Source organism: Ambystoma mexicanum, chromosome 8 (genome assembly GCF_040938575.1).
Source record: "Ambystoma mexicanum isolate Mex_15411 chromosome 8, UKY_AmexF1_1, whole genome shotgun sequence".
Classification (NCBI taxonomy): Eukaryota; Metazoa; Chordata; class Amphibia; order Caudata; family Ambystomatidae; genus Ambystoma; species Ambystoma mexicanum.
Genome location: NC_090929.1, coordinates 750022056 through 750043647, shown reverse-complemented (window position 1 = coordinate 750043647; position 21592 = coordinate 750022056). Strand labels below are relative to the sequence as shown.

The 21592-nt window shown below is 44.9% G+C and overlaps 1 protein-coding gene across 3 annotated transcripts in view; it reads left to right on the top strand.

The window, feature by feature from the left end:
- The window catches only part of PIK3AP1 (phosphoinositide-3-kinase adaptor protein 1), a 1287206-nt gene that overhangs the window by 202941 nt on the left and 1062673 nt on the right, over positions 1 to 21592 (top strand). For all 3 annotated transcript variants that reach the window (XR_011268600.1, XM_069610572.1, XM_069610573.1), the window contains exon 2: positions 20842 to 21258. Coding sequence is in view for 2 of the 3 variants with exons in the window: in XM_069610572.1 (XP_069466673.1) it covers positions 20842 to 21258 (417 nt within the window). In the remaining variant the exon portion in view is untranslated. The remainder of the gene's footprint in view (positions 1 to 20841; positions 21259 to 21592) is intronic.

The following is a 21592-nucleotide window of genomic DNA, read 5'->3' as shown; positions in this document are numbered from 1 at the left end:
GAACCCATAGCTAATTCCCAAAAAAGAACCTAATGTTAAATAGGCCTCTGGTTATTCCACTGTTGGTTACCCAGACAAAAGAAAAAGGGGTAGTTATTAGTGTGACTGGTCTTAGAAAGACGGTGGAGGCGAGTACATAACCCCTCCCTAAAGCACAAGGACGCAAAAAATGAATAATATGTTTACCTCGCTTAGTGTATGGTGGAGTTCTCCCTCTTAATGTACAGGTAGGCGTCCAACTCCTGAAAGTGCATGTGTAACTGCAAATATGCCCGAAATTCATGTATTAGAAGAACTCTGTGTGGATTCCTCTTATTAGCTGGCAACAGAACATGCCATATTTAAGTCAAAAATATATTTCTGAGGCTTGTGGAATCTGCTTAGATCACATGCTGTGCATAGGCCGACATCTAGTGGAAGCTGCGGAGTATTACAGTTTGTTTTTCGAAAGTCGAAAATGGGCGTCGACACAGGCGTGCCAGTAATACTATCCCTAGTGTGACGTCCACTGTACCCAAGATCCCTCACGCGTGTAGGATCCTCAGATTGTTTTTTTCCGCCATACTGGTCGGAAGCATCTTGCGGAGTTCCCTGGCCTTAGCCATACTTTTGCTGTTATTATAATTTTAATTCTTATTCATTCCCTTCCCCACCCCAACGTCGACCCTCAACCTCGACGACGGCTGGAGAAGTCATCGACCGTCGACTGCTGCACGACGGATCTGGGCCTCGGTAGGCCGCTGGCCTCGGCCCGGGCCTAGTAGGCCGCTGGCCTCGGCCCTTACAAGTAGGGAGAGTGGGGGGTGGTACATACTCTTCACTCTTGATATATAGTTACATTTATATATATTCCTACACTTAGCAGCCCGCTGCCTTAAGGTGCGTATGGAGGGTACCCCTTTTCAATTCTGCCCCAAGTGCAATCGCAAATACCCTTGGGTCGACAGGCACGCCACGTGCAATCTCTGCTTGCCGAGGGATCACCCCGAAGCGAACTGCAGAGCGTGTAGTAGGTTTAAACCTAAGACACTTAAGGACCGTTCGACAAAGCGTTGGGCCCACCACGCCAGGCAGGAGGCCATGGCAGCGGAGGGCGCCTTCAGCGATGGCAGCGACGCCGTACTTTCGGACGGCGAGGGCATTACGGCGTCGAAAGACAGCCGACGAGCGCAGGTCCCCGACCTCGGAAGGTCGTCCGGCAAGGCGGCTATGGGGAAGACCCCCGGCGACGCAAGCGCTACACACCTAACACACACTAAACACACTAAGACCAACCGGACCTCGACGACGTCGACTTCCCGGAAAGAGGCACAAAAAGAACGGTCCGACTCGGTGTCCTCTGGGCGCTCTCGATCGAGATCGCCTCACGACGCAAGGCAATCATCCACTCTTGCCAAGAGTGCCTCGCTACACACACTAACGGAAGTTCGATCGTCGGGAGACGAAGACGACTTCCACCCCCAGGCCGCGCTCCAAGATACCGAGACCGCGGTTAACACCAGTGAGGCCCCACGCCCGAAGCACACAGATACCTTTCCAGACCCTCGACGCCAGGCGTCGAAAGTCTCTGGGGCCCCCAAGGGACAGGGAAAACATTTTTCCACGCACGGAGAAGGGGGGAAACAGCGGAAAGCACAGCCTTCCACCCCTGTAAAGCCTAAGCAGACAAGCAAACTCAAGTCTACCCTTGAAAATAAATCACCTGCTAAAGTAATACCCTGTTCCAGGGAATGGTCCAGTGAAGACATAGACAGGGTTATGTCTAGGATGTCTTCCTTGGCTGATTTTTATGATAAGAACCCAGAACACTTTCTTTCATATAACCCTCAAGGGGCCACACCCTCAGGCTCCTCCGATCCTATCCCGCTAAGTAAAAAGCCCCGGGTCGAAAGACCTGAACCCTTCGAGGTTCAGCCTTACTCCACTCCATATTCTACTCCACTCCCCAGTTATCAGGGACAAGTTTTCCCTGAAGAGGACCAGGAGTTTGCAATTATGGAAGAACAAACCGGGACAGATTACTATGCAGAGGATGAGGACCTGGAGGAGGGAGAAGATGAGCAGGAAATTTACAGAGTAGATTCCCCAGTACAAAGCGAAGCCCCAGTTACTGACTCTCCAGTTGATAACCAGCCCCTCCTTAACGAGGTTCTCGCTCGAGCAGCGGAACACTTCCACATCGACACCCACGGTGTACAGGAGGAAAGGGACTTCGCGGAGGAGTTTGTAGGAGAGAGAAGACCGGTCGCTCAGACCATCCCTATCCTCAAATCCATCCAACGAAGAATAGATCCTTCCCTGGTGAATCCTAACCTCACCAGAGCTGTCAACCCCAGAATTGAAAAGATTTTCCGGGCAGCCCAGTCTGACCCTCTGTATATAAAGGGACATCTTAAACCAGATTCCCTAGTGGTGACCAACACTAGAAAGAGGGCTGGCACGCCCTTATCTTCATCAGAAGCTCCTCCCGACAAGGAGAGCAAAAAACTTTACGGGTTTGGCAGAAAGGTAGCCTCAACGTCCGCCTACCAAGCAAGGATTGCGAATTCCACCACCCTGTTGGCTAGTTACAATTGCCATCAATGGGAAGAAGTCGCGGCGCTCATTGCCTCTGCTCCAGAACCGTTTAAGGGCCAGCTGGCTCGGATCTCGGCAGAGGGGAGAGCCGTGTCTGGTTGCATTTTAAAAGCAACTTTCGACGCCGCTGACAACGCAGGGAGATTGATAGCAGAAGGTACTGTTATCAAGAGACATGCGTGGTTACGGCAGTCGGGATTCAAGACAGAAACCCAGGCTTCTTTAATAGACAAGCCAGTGGAACCCGACCTATTGTTTGGGAAAGCGGTCGAAGACGCACTTAAAAATGCCAAAGATGAATATGAGACTCTCAAATCCCTTGGCCAGCTTACCAACAAACCCCCTAACCAGAGGGGGAACAATAATTTTCGTCGCCCACGCGGCCAAAATTCACAAAGAGGCAACTATGCCCAGGGACAAGGTACACAATGGAATAACAACCAGCAGTCTACCCAGAGTTACGGCAGGGGTAACAAGAGAGGTCGTGGAAGAGGCAGAGGCAGCCCCAACAAGGGCGGTGGCACGCCTCCACCAAAACAGTGACGCTCAGTTCAGGGTCCCTTGCCACGCAACCCCAGTAGGGGGACGCATTTCCACCTTCACCCAGGCTTGGGAAGGGATCACCTCAGACAGATGGGTGCTGTCAACAGTATCCGCAGGATATTGTATAGAACTACTGCAGCGTCCCCGGAATCATCCTCCACGACAAAGAGTGCACTCCCTAGAGCATCAAAGGATCCTTCTCGAGGAGATCGCCATTCTGCTAGAAAAGGACGCGATAGAACTCGTCCCAGGACACCAGGTAAACAAGGGTATCTATTCAACTTACTTCCTTGTGCCAAAGAAAGATTTGACAATGCGCCCAGTATTGGACTTACGGCCTGCCAACAAATATGTCAAGCCCCAAAAATTCCGTATGACCACGCTACAAGAGGTAATCCCCCTCCTAAAAAAGGGGGATTACATGGCAACCTTGGATATGAAAGATGCTTATTTTCATATTTCCATGCTCCCAGCGCACAAAAAGTACTTGCGCTTCAAGGTGGACAGTCGCCACTACCAATTCAAGGTACTGCCCTTCGGGATAGCTTCAGCACCAAGGGTATTCACCAAGGTACTGGCGGTGGCGGCTGCACACCTACGCAGGGAAGCAATCCCGGTGTACCCTTATCTGGACGACTGGCTCATAACGGGGGAAACCCCAGGAATTTGCAGGTCAAACATTCAGAGGACTATCGACCTCCTCCACGAATTAGGCTTCTCCATCAACGAGAAAAAGTCAAGTCTGGTGCCAAGCACCTCAAAACAGTTTCTAGGAGCTATCCTAGATACTCAGAAAGGATTGACCTTCCCTTCGGAAGAGAGAATTCGGAATATACTTCTGCAAATTCCGCATTATCAGTCAGGTCAACAGATAACAGTACGCAAAGCTATGCGGTTACTGGGCATGATGGCGTCATGCATTTACCTGGTCCCCCACGCGCGTCTGCGCATGCGTCCCATGCAGGAATGGTTGGCGAAACAGTGGTCTCAGGCAAGTGGTCATTGGGACGATCTAGTGGTCGTTTCGCCAACACTCATACAGAGCCTACACTGGTGGACAAGAGAGAATCTCGCAAAGGGGAAACCCTTTTACGATCCCGAAGTACAAGCCGTGGTGACTACAGATGCATGCCTGACTGGGTGGGGAGCTCACCATCTCCACCACACAGCTCAGGGTCTCTGGTCTCACTCAGTAGCCAAGAACCACATCAATCTGCTAGAGCTTCTGGCAGTATTCCGAGCGCTAAGGGCGTTCGAGCCCCATCTACTGAACTTGTCGGTGCAGATCAGGACGGACAGCACGACAGCCATGTTCTATCTGAACAAGCAAGGGGGGACTCGTTCGCCAAATCTGTCCAAGCTTGCCCAGAAAATATGGATATGGGCACTCAGACGGAACATCTTCCTGTCATCGCAACATGTTCCAGGGGAGCTCAATTCCCTAGTGGATGCTCTAAGCAGAAACTCCCTCCCAGAAGAACACGAATGGGTCCTTCACAGAGACGTAGTAGAAGATCTCTTCTCTCAGTGGGGTTTCCCCACTATAGACCTATTCGCCACAAGCGAAAACAAACAATGCCCAGGATTTGCATCCAGGTTCCCCCAGCCGGACTCCCAAGGGAATGCCCTGTGGATGAACTGGTCAGGGATGTTTGCGTACGCTTTTCCACCAACTCCTCTCATCAGGAAGGTGGTGTACAAGATGAACAAGGAATCTATGACGCTCATCCTAGTTGCTCCCATGTGGGCGAGACAACCATGGTTTCCACACCTACGCAGGATGGCGGTGTGCGAACCCATCAGACTCCCAGCCTGGTACAACCTACTGTCCCAGCAACAGGGTCAAACAGTGCATCAGGAACCCAACTCTATGAACCTAGCAGCATGGCTCCTGAAGTCATAGAGTTTGGACATCTCAAATTACCACAGAGGTGTATGGACATTCTAAAGGAGTCCAGGAAACCAAATACAAGGCACTGTTACTTTGATAAGTGGAAAAGATTCGTTATCTGGTGCCAGAATAAACAAATCAACCCGGTTGATTGCACTCCTTCCAACGTTGTGACATACATGCTCCACCTGCTGGATGCAGGGTTGGTTTTTAACTCGCTGAAAGTACACCTGGCAGCCCTCTCGGCTTACACCACATCCCATAACAAGGTCTCGTGGTGGAAAGTACCAGTGGTTAAAGCCTTCATGGAAGGAGTAAAGAGACTTCACCCTCCTATTTCGAACCCACCGCCAGGATGGGACCTCAACGTGGTGCTAGCTAAGCTCATGGGACCCCCATTCGAACCCATGCATAAAAGTAGTCTCAAACACCTGACTTATAAAACGGCCTTCTTAGTAGCCATTACCTCCATAAGAAGGGTCAGTGAAATTCAGGCTCTGTCAGTGCAGGATCCTTTCTTTACTATCCACAAGGACAAACTGGTTTTACGCACACACCCTAGGTTCTCACCTAAATTCATATCCAAGTTCCATGTAAACCAGTCCATCGAGCTTCCGGCTTTCTTCCAGAACCCGCAAAGCTCGGCTGAGGTGAAACTACACACCCTAGATGTGCGTAGGGCGGTCCTATACTATGTAAATAAAACCAGACCGCTAAGGAAAACAGATCAACTGTTTGTCTCCGTAGCTACAGGCAGAGAGGGGGATCGCGTCTCTAAGGGCGCTATCTCGAAGTGGATTATCAACTGTATACAGCTGTGTTACTCTCTTTCTGACAAGACTCTGCCTTTTACGCCAAGGGCCCACTCTACTAGAGGCATTGGTGCCACTCTGGCTTTCATTGCAAATGTTCCCCTCGACACCATTTGCAAAGCGGCTACTTGGAGCTCTATTCACACTTTTACTCAGCATTACTGCATTGACACTCATTCCAAGACAGATACACAAGTGGGACAAGCGGTTCTAAGACACCTGTTTGCTCATGACCCTTCTCACATCCCACCTCCTTCTTCTGGTACTGCTCGCTAATCTATGCACAGCATGTGATCTAAGCAGATTCCACAAGCCTCAGAAGGGATACATTACTCACCGTAATCGTATTTCTGATGCTTGTATCTGCTTAGATTCACATGCGACCCACCCTTCCTCCCCTCCGAGAGAAGGCGCATGATTGCTTGTAGTCTTACCTTTTCTGTCTATCTGCTTGGATTATCTGTACTCACGCTACTCCTCATGCTTCCTCATGTCAGAAAAAATACAATCTGAGGATCCTACACGCGTGAGGGATCTTGGGTACAGTGGACGTCACACTAGGGATAGTATTACTGGCACGCCTGTGTCGACGCCCATTTTCGACTTTCGAAAAACAAACTGTAATACTCCGCAGCTTCCACTAGATGTCGGCCTATGCACAGCATGTGAATCTAAGCAGATACAAGCATCAGAAATACGATTACGGTGAGTAATGTATCCCATATTTTATTTACCTTGAAGATATCTATTGTAATGGTCAATAGGAACACCCTTTAAATCTGTAAATTGATATGCTCTACAAAAGGAAATGAATCTGCATTTAATGAATGTAAAACAGATAAAAGAAAAGTGGTCACGTACCACCATTAAACTATTGCTCTCCTTCAGTAGAAGAATTCTATCTTCTCAGTGCTTTGTCATATGTATCATAGCAGAACGTGTCCGCCAAGCACTTATTGGAGCAACCCCAGAGTGCATCTGAGTCAGTCAACGTTGGTTGATTACCAAGGAACTGGAAGAAATATATAAATAGTTGCCATTTATCTCGGGCCTAGTACTTCTTCCTAAATAAAAAAATCTCTCTCCAACTCGGAGTTAGATGATAAACTTACCTGCCGGTGGAAAACTTGCTGCGCGACTTGTAGCTAAAGCGGGTTCACTATTAATGTATGGGAGAGGCTACTGTTATAAAGCCTGTGTGCTTCGTCTGAAAGGCAAGCGGTGTCCAGTTACCCAATATGAACTGTCCTTGAAAACTATAAATGTACAGTGTAGGATTTATAGTTGTAAACTCCCACGTCAGGAACAAACTTACTTTGCTTTACTCACAACCAAGGCTTTCATCACTGTGTTCTTTGTTGCCCGTAGCTGCAAGGCATTGCTAGGCAACCCCTCTTCATAGGGAATGCCGTTTTAGCACGTAGAAAGTGGCAACCATCTTGGGAGAACTATGAACTAGCTGCTCATTTTACGGCTATCTATGCGTTATTATCTCCGTGAAAATATCACAGCAGTATTATAAATATAAATACAACTAAGCTGTACTGCATCGAGTCAGTTCATCCCCCCCGGGCTTCTATAGTAGCCTAGGACTGCCCGTTGTAGATAGAATTAGAAACATATTTTCAAAGGAATCTCCATTTAGCCCACCTGACATAGATCAGCACTTGAGACTTGGAACAATAAATAAAGAAGACGGTTAGGACCAATTTATATGATTGACAACCATCACTTGATTTTGTGCCATTCAGTTGCCTCATTTAGAGCCATACTGTCACTTTTGGTCAAAAACATTAGTTCTTGTTCTCTGTGCAGGAGTTTTTCTTCTTTGATTTTAAGGGTAGGACCTTTAATGGTTTGTAGTACTGTCCATTTGAAATCTTCAAAGCCATGGTTCTTGGCTTCAAAATATTTGACAATGGGTGCTTTTTCTATTTTGTTCTTCAAGCAACTCCTATGCTCAAAAATTCTATTTTACGGTTAGTCTTGCCTATATATTTATGTCCACAAGGACAGGTGATTCAATAAATAACATGATCTGTGTTACAGTTAGAAAAGGTATTCTGTTTCCAGACGAGATTGTCCAGGTGATCTCGGATCTTCCTAAGAGCAAGGCCCTGGGCCCCGACGGGCTCACATCCGAGTTCTACCAAGAGCATGTTGCCATTTTAGCGCCCATACTGCACAGGGTATGGACTGAATCACTCTGTTCACACACCCTCCCCCCCTCTTTAAGAGAAGCTTTAATCACAGGCCTCCCCCAACCAGGTAAACCCCCAGACGAATGCGGGTCCTACAGGCCCCTGTCGCTCATCAACACGGATATGAAGATCTTTGCTAAGGTAATCGCCAATAGGTTCCTCCCATTCATGCCCCATCTTGTCCACGCCGACCAAAGTGGATTCTTCCCTGGTCGTTCTATGGCACTTAACATCCGTCGTCTCTTTAACGTGCTGTCTAGAATTGATCCGAAGGCTGATGTAGTGGCAGTCACACTAGACGCCCAAAAGGCATTCAACATGGTTTCATGGCAATATCTATGGGCCGTGCTGGAAAAAATGGGAATAGGACCAAATATGATCTCCTATATAAAGCTATTATACACGGGACCATTGGCTAGGGTACTAGTCAACTCCTTTCCCTCCTCCCCCTTCAAACTACACAGGGGTACCCGACAGGGCTGTCCATTCTCCCCCATCCTCTTTGCGCTTGCCATTGAACCCATGGCCGATTATGTCAGGGATCGACACACCCGAAAGGGCATTCGTCTACAGGATGCACCAGAAATCATTTCACTGTACGCGGATGACGTACTCCTATACGTCAGACAACCCTCCACATACCTGGACCCTATCATTTGAGACATAACAAAAATAGGCACATACTCAGGCTTCACCATCAACTACTCTAAATCTGAAATGTTCCCTCTAACTAAAGCAACTCAGCAACCGTCATGTGAATTCCCCCTACGTTGGTCCCCGGGTGGAATCAAGTACCTCGGGTGCAGGTGTCACAGGCCAAAGCTTCCTTGCTGGCGGACAACTACGAAGCAACGGCACAGCTCATCGAATCCAAGATGCTTAAATGGCGCAATCTCCCGCTATCCCTTGCAGGCAGACTCTCCCTAATAAAAATGATTGCGGTCCCCAAGCTCCTCTATATATTTGCTAATGTTCCAGTGTGGCCAGGGAAACAATATTTCAAGAGGCTTCACATGGCGTTCGCTCAATTTCTCTGGCACTCCGGTGCGGTCCGCAAGAAGTGGCAACATATGACCCTGCCTTATGAAAAAGGAGGTTTTACGGCCCCAGATCTAACTCTGTATTGGAACGCTGCTCGGGCCCAACACTCCACCCACTGGTACACACACCTAAATCCGCCCCCACACGTTAAATTAGAGAAAATGGCGGGGGATGGCACCCACATCATGACTTTACTACTACACCACACATTTCATGCGGACACCCCATTTGACCCGGTGGCCACCACGATCAGAGCATGGAATAATATCCTTCACTCTAGTCAAGAGCACCGCCCATATTATAAATGGCTCCCCTTATGGCAATTTCCCGGCCTCCCCCCTACATACGACCAACATCTCTCTCAACGTTGGGAAAACCTGGGATATCGGGCCCTGACTGACCTATACCCTGATGGCACATTTATCACTCCTCAAACATGGCGCCCCGGGCACCCCAATTCTGCGCTTGACTTGCTGCAATACTATAGGCTGAGAGCAGCGATATGGGTAAAGTGGCCCTCCTTCCCAGAGGAACCTCTAGACTCACCTGAACTCCAATACATAGCAAATTCCACAGGCTGTAGGTGCATAATATCCTCCCTGTACAAAATGCAGATGGGAAACTAGAGAATATATCCCTGGAACCACGGAAAGCATGGGCCAGAGAGCTTGAAACGGAGATCACTGAGGAGATGTGGAGCAAAATGTGTGCACACACGCGCAAAGTCTCACTTAACGCTAGGTTCCGCTGCATACAATACAAACTCCTCAACAGGCTATATTACACTCCGCACAGAGTAGCGAAATTCACGCTTACTTCAACACATACATGCCCGAAATGTAAATCAGCCGAGGCAGATCATGTTCATATGTTTTGGTCCTGTGCTGCATTGATCACGTTTTGGGTGGAGGTGACAAAGGCGCTCTCGGAGATAATTGGCTCCCCAGTAGAGCTGGACCCATTAGCCTTGCTGTTCGGTATCTGGACTGGGGAAAATGAGAGAAAAATGTCAACATTTTTAAATGTAAGTGCTATTGTCGCCAAAAGATGCATATTACAATGCTGGAAGCGCCCCCCCCACCTCGACATGTGGTTGAAAGCCCTCACCTGGGTACAAACGTGCGAGGAGGAGTACATCGGATCCTTTCCCATGCCTTCCCGCCCCAAAAATGTGTGGTCGGAATTTTGCAGTTATCTAAACAACAAAGACGAGATCGAGTATACCTCAACCCCTCCACCAGCCCAGTCTAACTCATCATGATAAAGGACTCATTCGTGCTTTTCCACAATGTCAAACCCCCCAATACGAGCTGATAATTGTTGTGATGTAATGCATATACGAACTGTCATGTTGTTTGCTTGTCTACATGCATTCTGTGCTGTACCTGTCTCAACCTTCTGCCAATAAACAAAAGTTTAAAAAAAAAGAAAAGGTATTCTGTTTCCTACGCCTTGTCAATTCAATATCTAACAAGTCTGATTTAGTAGTTAGTTTACATACCCCACAGTGACCACAGGGATGATGTCCCACTATGGGGTTGAGACCCCAAGATGAAAGAATAGTAGTTCTTTTAGGCTTATCAGCTCTCGGTTTACTCTGGCTGACACAGTTATCTATATATATGCTTTTTCTATAAGCAAAAAGGGGAGGTTCCGAGAGGGTTTTGCTATTTTTAAACACTTTCCAATGTTTCTTCATTATGTTGCAGATCTTAAGACTTTGATTTGTGAAGGTAGATACACACACCAGACGATTTTCTCTTGTCCTTTGGGTTTCGTTTCTAGCAAGGAATCTCTATTGTTGTTAAAGGTCTGTTGTTAAATGCCCTTGCTCAATTAATAAGCTGCCTTGCGGCTATTGCATATACACGCCAACCCAGCCCCAGGTTGTGCACTATTTATGATTACCTTTTCACTCCTAATCACATATTTGTTTTTTATATATATTTTATCCGGGGAGAGGTCAGGACCGCACATATATTCAGATACAGGTGCAACCCGGTTATCCCTTTTTACATAAAGTGTATTGCCATTGTACATTACATCGTATTTGAATAACCCTTTTACATGGAGGGGTTTCTTGCTTACATATGCATAGAGTTGGACTGTCTTGTGTTGCAGACGTGGCCGTGTTGGTATCTTCTGAAATTTGGTCAGTGGCATCACATTCACGGTGGCGCCGGTGGTGATTACCATTCACGTTGGCGTGCCATCCACAAGCATTACTCATGTTGGCTGGGACCTATATTTGGTGTTCCTTTTGCTTTTCTTTCGCTTTCTTGCTGAGAACAGAAGCACCCTCTCACTTTGTTTCTTAAAATGCCCTATCCACCTCTCTGGAGATGGCTCTTCCTCTTTATTGTTCATCGTCGTCACTCTCACTGTCATTCTGATCATGTTCACGTCCCACGGCTCTTGCTTTGCCTTTTCCTCTCTTCTGGAAAATTTACTTTGCTGTCCTGTTCTCTTTCGAGTTCAATTTGTTTGGTTCCCTGCAGAACTTGGAGCTCAGGCAGACGGAGGCAAACTAGTTTACTTTGCCACACTTGTGGCAAGACACTCCTAGGGCCTGGCAAGGTTCTTCTTTGTGCAATGCTCATCCACACCATGTGCACTATTCCTGTGCTTGTTCCATGTGTCTTGATGTGTTGGAGGGTCTGCTTCGGTGCCTCCTCGAGTGGTAATCGTGGCAATGCTTGCAGCGGGTTTCTCTGCGCCAGTCAGCATGCAGCTCATGGCCGCCACCTGGGAGTCTGTCCTTTATCTCAGTTGTCCCATTTCAAAAAATCTGATCTAGGGCTAGGTTTCTCTCTGATAGTATTGCCCTCCAAAGCTTTTCAGATGAAATGCCATGTATAATTTATTGTCTGTCTGCAAACTCCTCATCAGGGAATTCGCACCCCACTGCCATTTCTCGCACCCTTGCATGAAAATCTTTAATTTTCTTAGTCGGCCTTTATCTTGCTAGGCTTAAGTGAAAGTGTTTGTAATCCGGATTTAGCTGGGGTTTGAACGTGTCATTGAGGGCGTTCTTGGCCACCTCATAGTCGTTTTCTTGACCTCGATTGGGCAGGGCATTGAATAGCTGCAGGGCCAGTGTTCCTAGGATTAGCATAAGGAAGGTGCGTTTATCTTCTGACGCTGTGATCTTCCTTCACTTGATGTGGAGCTCAAATTGCTGCACCATAGCTCACAGCAGAGGGCAGCACTTTCTGCATATAGGTCAAAGAGCTTCATGAAAGAGCCCTGTTATGAGTCTTGCCACGTGGTGGCTTTTGGCACCTCATGACTCTCCTGTGGACCCATGGGCTCCCCGTCTGGCTGGTGTTACTTGCTGGCCATCTGACATGTTCTTTTGTAGTTTGATGTGGGTTACCTCGGGCTTGTTGGTGCCTCTGGGCTTGTTAGCAAGGATTGGATATTGTCTCGACCCCTGTTACAGTGGCAAACCCTGGGGGGTGGCACTTATTTGATGCTGCAATTGACTTCAAGTGTGGGATCCCATGTTCTGGTTGTTGAGGCTGCTAGGTTTTACTTTCTTTTGTTGGGCTGCCGTGAGTTGGTTTTGGTTCCAGTCTGGGGTTGTCTGTGCTCCACCCCGTGTTTGGATGCTGGAGACGCTTGAGGTGCATTTCTTTCCTCCACAGAGAGGCTAGCCGCTCAGCGGTTCAACTAAGCATGAGGCCTCCTACCTCATCGCCAGTTTATGTCACTTGGCGGGGCCTAGCAGGACCTGGCTCTGACCCTGTATTCGAAGGTCTTCTCATCTTTATTCACTACACTGCTTCTCCACTGCATCATGATGTCCCAGGTCATGACGCTCACAGCACCTTTTCTCCACACCACAGATGGGAGAGGAAAGGGCTCCTGCCTTCTTGATGCTGAGAAAGGTGACTATTAACTGGTTTCTCCTGCCGATGGAGGAAGCTGGTGTAGCAGATGCCAGGAGGCCAGGAGGCTGTGGCTGCAAGAAAGATTTCTGAGAAGGGGAAAACTGCCTGCTCGTGTCTGAGCTGCCCTTCAATGCCTAATAACTGAGCCAAGCCCTGAATCCATATCCTCTGACACCTAGAGGTGAGGAAAGGGTTATTACTCCCTCTCTCCTTAGTAGAGTGGGGTGAATATTTATAACCAATCCTAGGAAAGAGGTGTACTGTGAGTTCGAGAACCCAAGACCTTTGAGAGAGGCCTACTGAGAATCCTGAAACTCAAGGCCTATGACAAAGGCCTTTTGTGAATATTGAAAAACCATTCCTAGAAAAGAGGCTTATGACCGAGGCCTGATGTAACTCATGAAACTTGAGGCCTATGAGGGAGACCTGCTGTGAAGCCTGAAATCCAAGGTCTAGGATGGACCTGTTATAGAAGTGGAGATTATTTAGGAACAAGTCTGTTTATGTTGCTAGTTTAGGGTAGCCAGAAGGCTACCAACTCCAGACTAGGATTGAAGGCTTTCCATTGGCTACATTGTTTGAACATTTCCATTATGGCATACGGTCAGGTGCCTACAAAGACCAGGCATTGCTTTGAGTTAAGCTATTTAGAAAAACGGAGTGGGAGAATCACTTTATTTCATTGGCCCATCACTATTTGTTGTTTAGAGAAGTCCCTTTTAGTTTTAGAGTCCAGTATCCAAAATTCCAAATGCCAAAACTGCCTTTAGTAGAAGCTGACATGGAGCAACTAGAGATATCCATCCCTTGCTGTTATTGGCCTCTCTGTGCCTGGGCAAACATTTGAGTCCACTTTTTCTAAATAAAAACATGATGCATTAACGAGTGGGCTAAGCTGATTTAACTGGAGCCTAGCTATCAGGAATCCATGGTCTCTCCTCAGCATCATCTAGGTACAAGACCCTTCCCTCCATCAAGATCAAGTCTTCATAATCAGCAATTTATGTAATACCCAGGGCATTGTTCCATCATTCATTTGTTTTGTCCTTAACCATTACAGTTTAAAGGCAAACTTTCACATTTCCTCGTAGGGTTCCCAGTTCTTAGAACCAGGATAATTTATAAATCATCCTGAAGACCCGCTGCATAGCATATAAAAGTTTATTCTATGTCTCAAGAGATGAGAATGCAGTTGCTTGATAACACTTCTTAGCAGTGAGCGGCATCACCTTGCAATCTCACTCTACTAGCTCTACACTCTACTACCTTTACAAAAAGGAATCCTAGGTTTTCTATATACCAAGACATTAGACGTGGACCTGTGAGTACCCAACAGTTCATAAGGAATGCATTTTCTATAGAATCCAATTCATAATTTAACTGCATCCCCTGTTTTTCTCCTCCGGTTATAGCCTACTTCACCGTCATTGCAGCCTTGATTGATGCTGATCCCATGCTTCGGTAGAAGGCTAAAGCGGCACTAGAGCGTTGTCTCATGTTCTGCTGTACTTTGGGAATACTTTCATACCACTTTCATACCACTGTTCTCTGCAAACCCCACTCATAGGTTATCATATACCTTTACCAATTCCAACTCTCAGTTGGCCACCTTAAACTGTATTATCGGTCTAGAATTCCTTCCCAAAATCATGACTTTAGATATTACATAATTGACTTCAAGGTGGTGTTAATGGCAAAAAAAACTCAAACAACCATAATAAAAGTATCAGGGTATTTCTGGTCTTGTCAGTTATTACTGCGTTGTCATCAAAAAGTAGAAGCAGTATTTTTCTGCTCTTAATAGAGGGCAGTTTTGTACAGCTGAAGAGTGGGGCCAGAACACATCCCTGGCGAATGCCCTGCATTACTGAGAAAGACACCATAAGCTCTCTAAAGTGACCCAACCTACATACTCATCCTTGATTACTTAAAGTGAGTACTTCTTTAGAACCTGCCAAAGTTTGGCTCTATTAACCAAAAGAAAAAGCTGCTTGTAGATTCCTATATGTTAGATATGCTAGATAAGCGCTATCCTCGCGTATATTCCTGCTATTATTAGAAATAAAGGCAAGGAATATCCCACGCTACTACCATTCTGTTTCTGGAAACACAGTTGGCATAACAATATGATGATATTGTCAATGTTATTGTCGATTGCCCAATCTTGTAGCATATTATAGCATTATCAACAATGTACCAATGGGAAAATTTGTAAGAGCTAGAAGAAACTCTCATGATCAGGAGAAGTTTGATCAAGAATATGACCTTATTACAGAAAGATTTTGAGAGAGAGCGTACACAGCCATCACATTTTTCAGGTACTTAACAGATACTGGCATTTATTACACATAGATAGTAATCTGCATACGTTTCTAGAACCAACAACAGGGATCATATTTATTAAGAAAACCCACTGTCAGGAACAAATTGAGCCCTTCATTTTTATCAAAAGCCAAGAAATACGGTCAACACTGGAATAACTTGGTTAAAACCATTGAAATCAGGCTTGTCCCAGTGTGGGACATGTACCATGTGCAAGTATGCACATGATACCAATACTCAAGAATTTGTCAACCAACAAGGTACCAAAATAGCTGGCCTATGCCATCATCCCATCTGTACCAGGGTTTGAATAGGCAGCACAATCAGGGAACTTAAAGTCTGAATATGAAAACCCATGGCCACCATAGGCAGCCAAGATCCAAGATTCCCCTTGGCGACACATTGGCAGATGTTCCACCAGATGGATGACAAGAAGGGAATGAAGTTCATTGGACTACAACAAACAGTGGGCAACAGGGGAGGAGACAGTGAACTCAAACTGCAACAACTTGAATCCAAACCTATCTGTAGGATGCAGACCACCGAAAACAGACTCAACAGTGCCGGTGAAATGGGTGTGTTTTTATGAATAATGCCCTGTGATATTATTTTCCCAAGTATATCTGTATGTGCTATTTGCGAAGGAGACTATGTTTCTTCTCTCACCATGAACTGTTTGCAAATTGTACAAGCGATGCTAAATGTATGAACAACTCTTTTTGCAGGTTGATGGAATAACAAAATAGAGGGATTACAAAGCGGGTGCTGATATACTCAGATAGTGGGGGTGCTATATTGCAGAATATATATGTGAATCTGCTTTGTTGAATCATTTTGTATGAAATGTGCAGTGGCATGATGGAGTTGAATTTTAGCATTGAAATACACACTAATTTGGTGGAGATATGACTTAATTAACACACTCTATTAGAATGTATCACTAGAGGAGAATTTGTTAAGGCCAGTGTGCTGGTAGGCCCGCTTGGTGCTTTTAATCAGTAGTTTTAGGCTGAAGGGGAATCAATACAGGGAAGTTTTAGTTAACAATGAATTGCTCAAGCTATAAGGGTGCTTTGCAAAGAACAACAGTTAAGATTGAACAATCATGGAATTTATTCCTACTTAACACACACCAATAACATATTGTAGGTAACCACCTGTGTAAACTCACACACACATCCATTGGAGAGATGATTCAGTCAACATAAAGTAACCTGACTCATAATCATGTTAATACTTGTTGTGCTGGCAAACTAATTGAGAGACTTTATTGAAGAAGGTTGTCAGTACTGGTACTGATTGTATCTTCAATATGGTTCTGCGAGAAACTTTACATAACATTTTGTGTTACTTTTTTGCGACATACTTTGGCTGTCCCATGAACATGGTGAACAGCACACAAGCTATCAATAGGCAGTGAAACCAAGCTCCTTGCGTGAACAACAGGCAGAATTTCATAATGATGTGAAAATAGGAATTTTCACATAATTTCATAGCACAGCAATGAGTGAGGTTATGGCCAGACCTATAATCTTGTGTATATCGCAATGAGGGTTTCTGAAAAGGCTGTTTAAACATGCTCACTGTAGGTCCGTGCAGGCTATAAGCATAGCGGGATAAACCTTTCTGAGGACCAGTATGCCATCAAGTAACTATCTGGCTGTAAGTGTTACAGGTATTAGACCACCTTTATAATGTGGTACTAAACATTAAAGAGAGCTAACAGGTCATGTCCAGGAGGTAAAATGAATCAGTCAATTGTTTATACTTTGAGAATAATGAATACCAAGCTTCTTGGACTTTGTGTTACTGAACACCCCAATGGTGCGTCGTGTCGGGTGCATTCTATGTACGTGTTGAGTGTGTGACCTCACCATTGGTATAATAGCGAGTATCCAAAATGGCCCTTGCAGTGATCACACGTGGGATGCCAATATGCCAGTGTCTCTCCTTAAACAGGAGACTCGAATCTACTCACCGAGCCCAAAATGGAGGTAAGTCGTTGTTAGGATCCAACCTGTTCCTTCATCCTTTGTGAAAGACGTGTGCTAACGCTGAGCGTTATACTAGAGATACAAACTAGCTGTTTCTACTTTTCTATTTAAGAACTCACAAATGTTCTACCGCTGGCAACATAAGTATTCTGTTCATTTCTCATTTTGTCGAGATATCAGTAGAAAAAGATAAACTCTGGGATGGATATTTTTCTTATGATACATAAATAACGCATTATCATAAGGCTCAAAATGATCTAATATTTTGCACAGTATTTCTCCCTCTGAAGAATTGTGCTACAGCATGAAGCTAAAGAGTAACTCAGACAATAGGTTACATTATAGAATATTAATAATACAGTATTACGTTGGAAGCTAGAAAGGCAAATCCAAATACGATATTTCTGTTTCTCAGAACAGCTTATATAACCACAAACATACTTGCTGGGCAACGCCCTTCTCATCAGCAATTGATAAGCGTGTTGACTCAGTTGAGCCTATTGGGGCTGCATTATCTATTGTACAATTCTATGGGCCTCATTACACGGTAGGCGGTAAGGGTTTACCGGTACCGGTGTTTTACCGCTACCGGTAAACCCTTACCGCCTTACTACGAGGTCCCTTTGCGGGTTGGGGAATTTAACGCCTGCTTTTTGCAGGCGGTAAAAACCAACCCGCAAAGGGACCAGGGAGCTAATTACGGTACTGCAATTTGCGGTACCGTAATTAGCGCCTTCCCCATTCCCATAGATCCCTATGGGGCAAAAATGGGAATGGGGAAGGGCAATGGTGGAAGGGGGAATTACCGCCCCGCCAACCTTGGAATAGGGCGGTAATTTCCCTTTCCACCAAGGCGGTGCCGGTATTTTACCGGCATGAACCATGGCGCTAGTAGCGCCATGGTTCACCGCCATCCGTGTAATGAGGCCCTATGTCTCTTAGGATCACATCTACAGGGGTCGTTATAAGCCAATGCTTGTCACTTGGCATTGATATCATAGGTGGCAGAGTCACATTTATCTCCATCTATTGCGCACTGGTGAATTACTCATGTTGAATAAGGAGTTTTTAGGGACCATATATAACACTCCAACTTAATAAACAGGACGTAGAGCCCAGACATTATAGGGGGAAGTGTGTATGAACTAACTCTTTTTATGTTCACATTTCTATTCGTTTTACTATAATACAGCAATACAGCAAAGTTTACACATACACAGGCCGGGACGGCCAAACACAAATCCACTAATAATATCATCTCCAAGAACTTCCCCCATATTCCTTCATGTAGGTTCAATTTCTTTTGTTTGCTCAAAGTTACCCTCTTCATCAGAGACATTTTACATAAATCATCAGTCCAAGCAGACCTGAAAAAAACAGTGGCATTTTTCCAGTTCCTCAGAAGGATCTTTTTTGCTCAAATGGCTACTCTAAAAAAACAGCACCTCTGTGGGTAATTGAGAACGTCCAAGAGGGTATCATTCCCCAATATTACAGTTTGAAAGTAAAAATCAATATCTGTTATTAAAACTCTATTCATGGTTCTCGTGCCTTTCAGCCAAAACTACCTCACCTTTGAACACTCCAAGATCATGTGCTCGAAGGATCCCTCCGTGTGGCCATAGCCCCAACAAATGTCTGCATCACTGAAACCTCTTGCTAACATCTTAACCGGAGTCCAGTATACTTTGTTCAGTATTTTGACCTGACAAACTCTCTCCCCTAGATTCAAGGAAGCCAAGGCAACCTATTCACACATTCTTTCCCATCTCCCAGCTGTCACCTCCGTGCCAAGGCAATAGGACAAATCCCTGAGAAGATGTTCATTCCAATGCCTATAACCCATCAAGAACTTTTACATTCTAGACGAACAATTACCTTTTGCTTACAGGTTCATTAGATGTGTCCTAAAAACATCATCATCTGACACTTTCAACTCACTAAATGCCAGTCTCAATTTATTCACCATAAGTGCATTCTCGGCGGTCTTTTCTGGCAGCTAAAGTGTGGAAGGGTATCCATTTATTTTTCTCGATCAGGTTCCTTATCCATTGTACCCCATCTAAGAATCAGTTCGGCCAGAAGAGCGGTTTCCCATCAAATTGTAAACTTGTATTCAGCCAAACAGACGACCTTGCCTGAATTGTGTCTTGCTCCCCATTCATTTCCTCCAACTTCCGCCATGTTTTCCTCAAAAAATCAGTTTCCGCTGATGCTGTATAACTCTGTATGTTTATGAATGACAAGAGTGCCTCAGGAGACAGTGGCGTGCACAGACCAGACCACCCATTCATCAGGCAATTTCTCCAGGTAAAGTAATAGGTGGGTGGCAGAGAACGATAGATGGTACAAAGCAAAATCTGCTATCACTAGACCACCTCTTTCGCAAGGGAGTTGTAATTTCCACAGTGATAGTTGTGGCTGTTTGTTTGACCACAGAACGTTTTGCAAAATACTGTCCATTTCTTTAAACGTTTCTTCCTAACATGTAGCGGCATCATGCTCATCACGTAGATGATGCATGGCGCAGATGACATTTTGATGGCATTAATCTTGCCTCAAAGTGATAACCTAAATTCAGACCTTCTTGCCAGTTCCAGCTTCAACTTCGATATTAGACTCCTCATGTTAACATCCACGAATCGACATACTCATTTGTGAGCCAGAAACCCAAATATTTAATTTGCTCTGGACACCAACGAAATCCGAGCTCACTCTTGATAACAATTGTGCACACTCAGTGGTGACAATGGCACAATGTAGGTAAATGTGCATGAATGAGACACCAAGATGAAAATCGAAATCTGCTTTTGCCCATTCTTAATGTGATTTCTTCTTTTTTCTTCCTTTTTTTCCTCCCCCTCCTGCCAATTTATAATGTTGATTCTACCTCACATTTTGAATATGATGTGCAATATGTTTATTTAGTTTGCTTATGTATACTCAGTCCCGCCTTGGCAAAGACCGTTAATAGGTCGAAACACATGTTGGTACTTGGGCACTTGTTACTTCTCAACCCACACCTAGTTTTTAGAATATGGAACACATGTTTTAAATCAATCTCTAGAGTGACCTACCCTCATTGAAGAGAGAAGAAATATAACTACCAAATCTGTTAACTCACATCTGTACCCAATCACAATTCATAATTACTGAGCTATTATTATACAGGGATATGCGCATGGATTGAGTTGTAGCAGTTTCTTATGTCATATGACAGAATAAAGGCAGTACAGTTCATAGTTGGATCATTTTCCATTTTGCTCTATAAATTGATCAGGAGCAAAAGTTGGTTAGTCCTGTAAAACACCTGTTAAAATTTTTAAATTACTTAAATGATTCCTAAAAGTGTGTTATTCCATTTTAAGTCAGGTATACTTTTGGAATGACGAGTCTGCACAGGACCTGTGCAGTGATTTATGTTGTCTCAAGTGAAGTAGTCTGTTAGTATTCGTCCTCTTACAATTGGGTTGCTTTTGCTATTTATAGAGCACATCTGGCACCACCCCAGATTTAGAATTTCCTTTCCTTCGAACCAGTCCTTATCTTTTTCTCTCTGTTTTACAGGCACCGCAGATATATGTGATGTGTTAATCGTCAATGGAATTGATGGGAGAGAATGGTGTCAATACCTTAAGGATCTCTTTTATACAAGCTATCAAGTCAGAAACCAACACATATTAAGTTATGAAGTCGACAGCAATGACACTTTTAATTCCGAAGACCTGTATCTGTTCCAGAGAAGTAAATGTATTGTCATCCTTTTATCTCAGGATCTAGTAAACAGTTTTTCTAATACAAATCTGATAAGGCATTTACAGAAGGCTTTGCTCCCACCACAAAAAGTGGTAGTATTGTTCTGTGGAATTACGAATTGTGAGGACTTTGCATATTTTTTCAAGGACTGGTCTCAGTGGAAGCATATCTCCTGTCATGATGATGCAGATGTATATATTGCAGCTGTTAAAGAGGCCATTTTGGAAGGTAAGCCAATACAAATGTTTTCATTGTTACTGACATTTTGATATTTTTCAAAACTGACCATATTATAAAAGTGTATACATATGTATGTATGCAAAATAATGACAGAAAAACAGATACTTGATTGCAGGTTTTGTTCTTTACCCCCCAAAATATGAGCTATATGAATTATTCAGAGTTATTGAGTTTGTTAAATAGATTCTGTTGTGCTCAAATTACACTTTCTGTATAAGCCTCTTCAAACTTTTAAATCGGTTCAAGTGGTGCTAGATGATGACTTGAAGTGCTTTAAACTAATCACAGAAACTGTGGATGGCTCCAAAACCGATGTGTACTT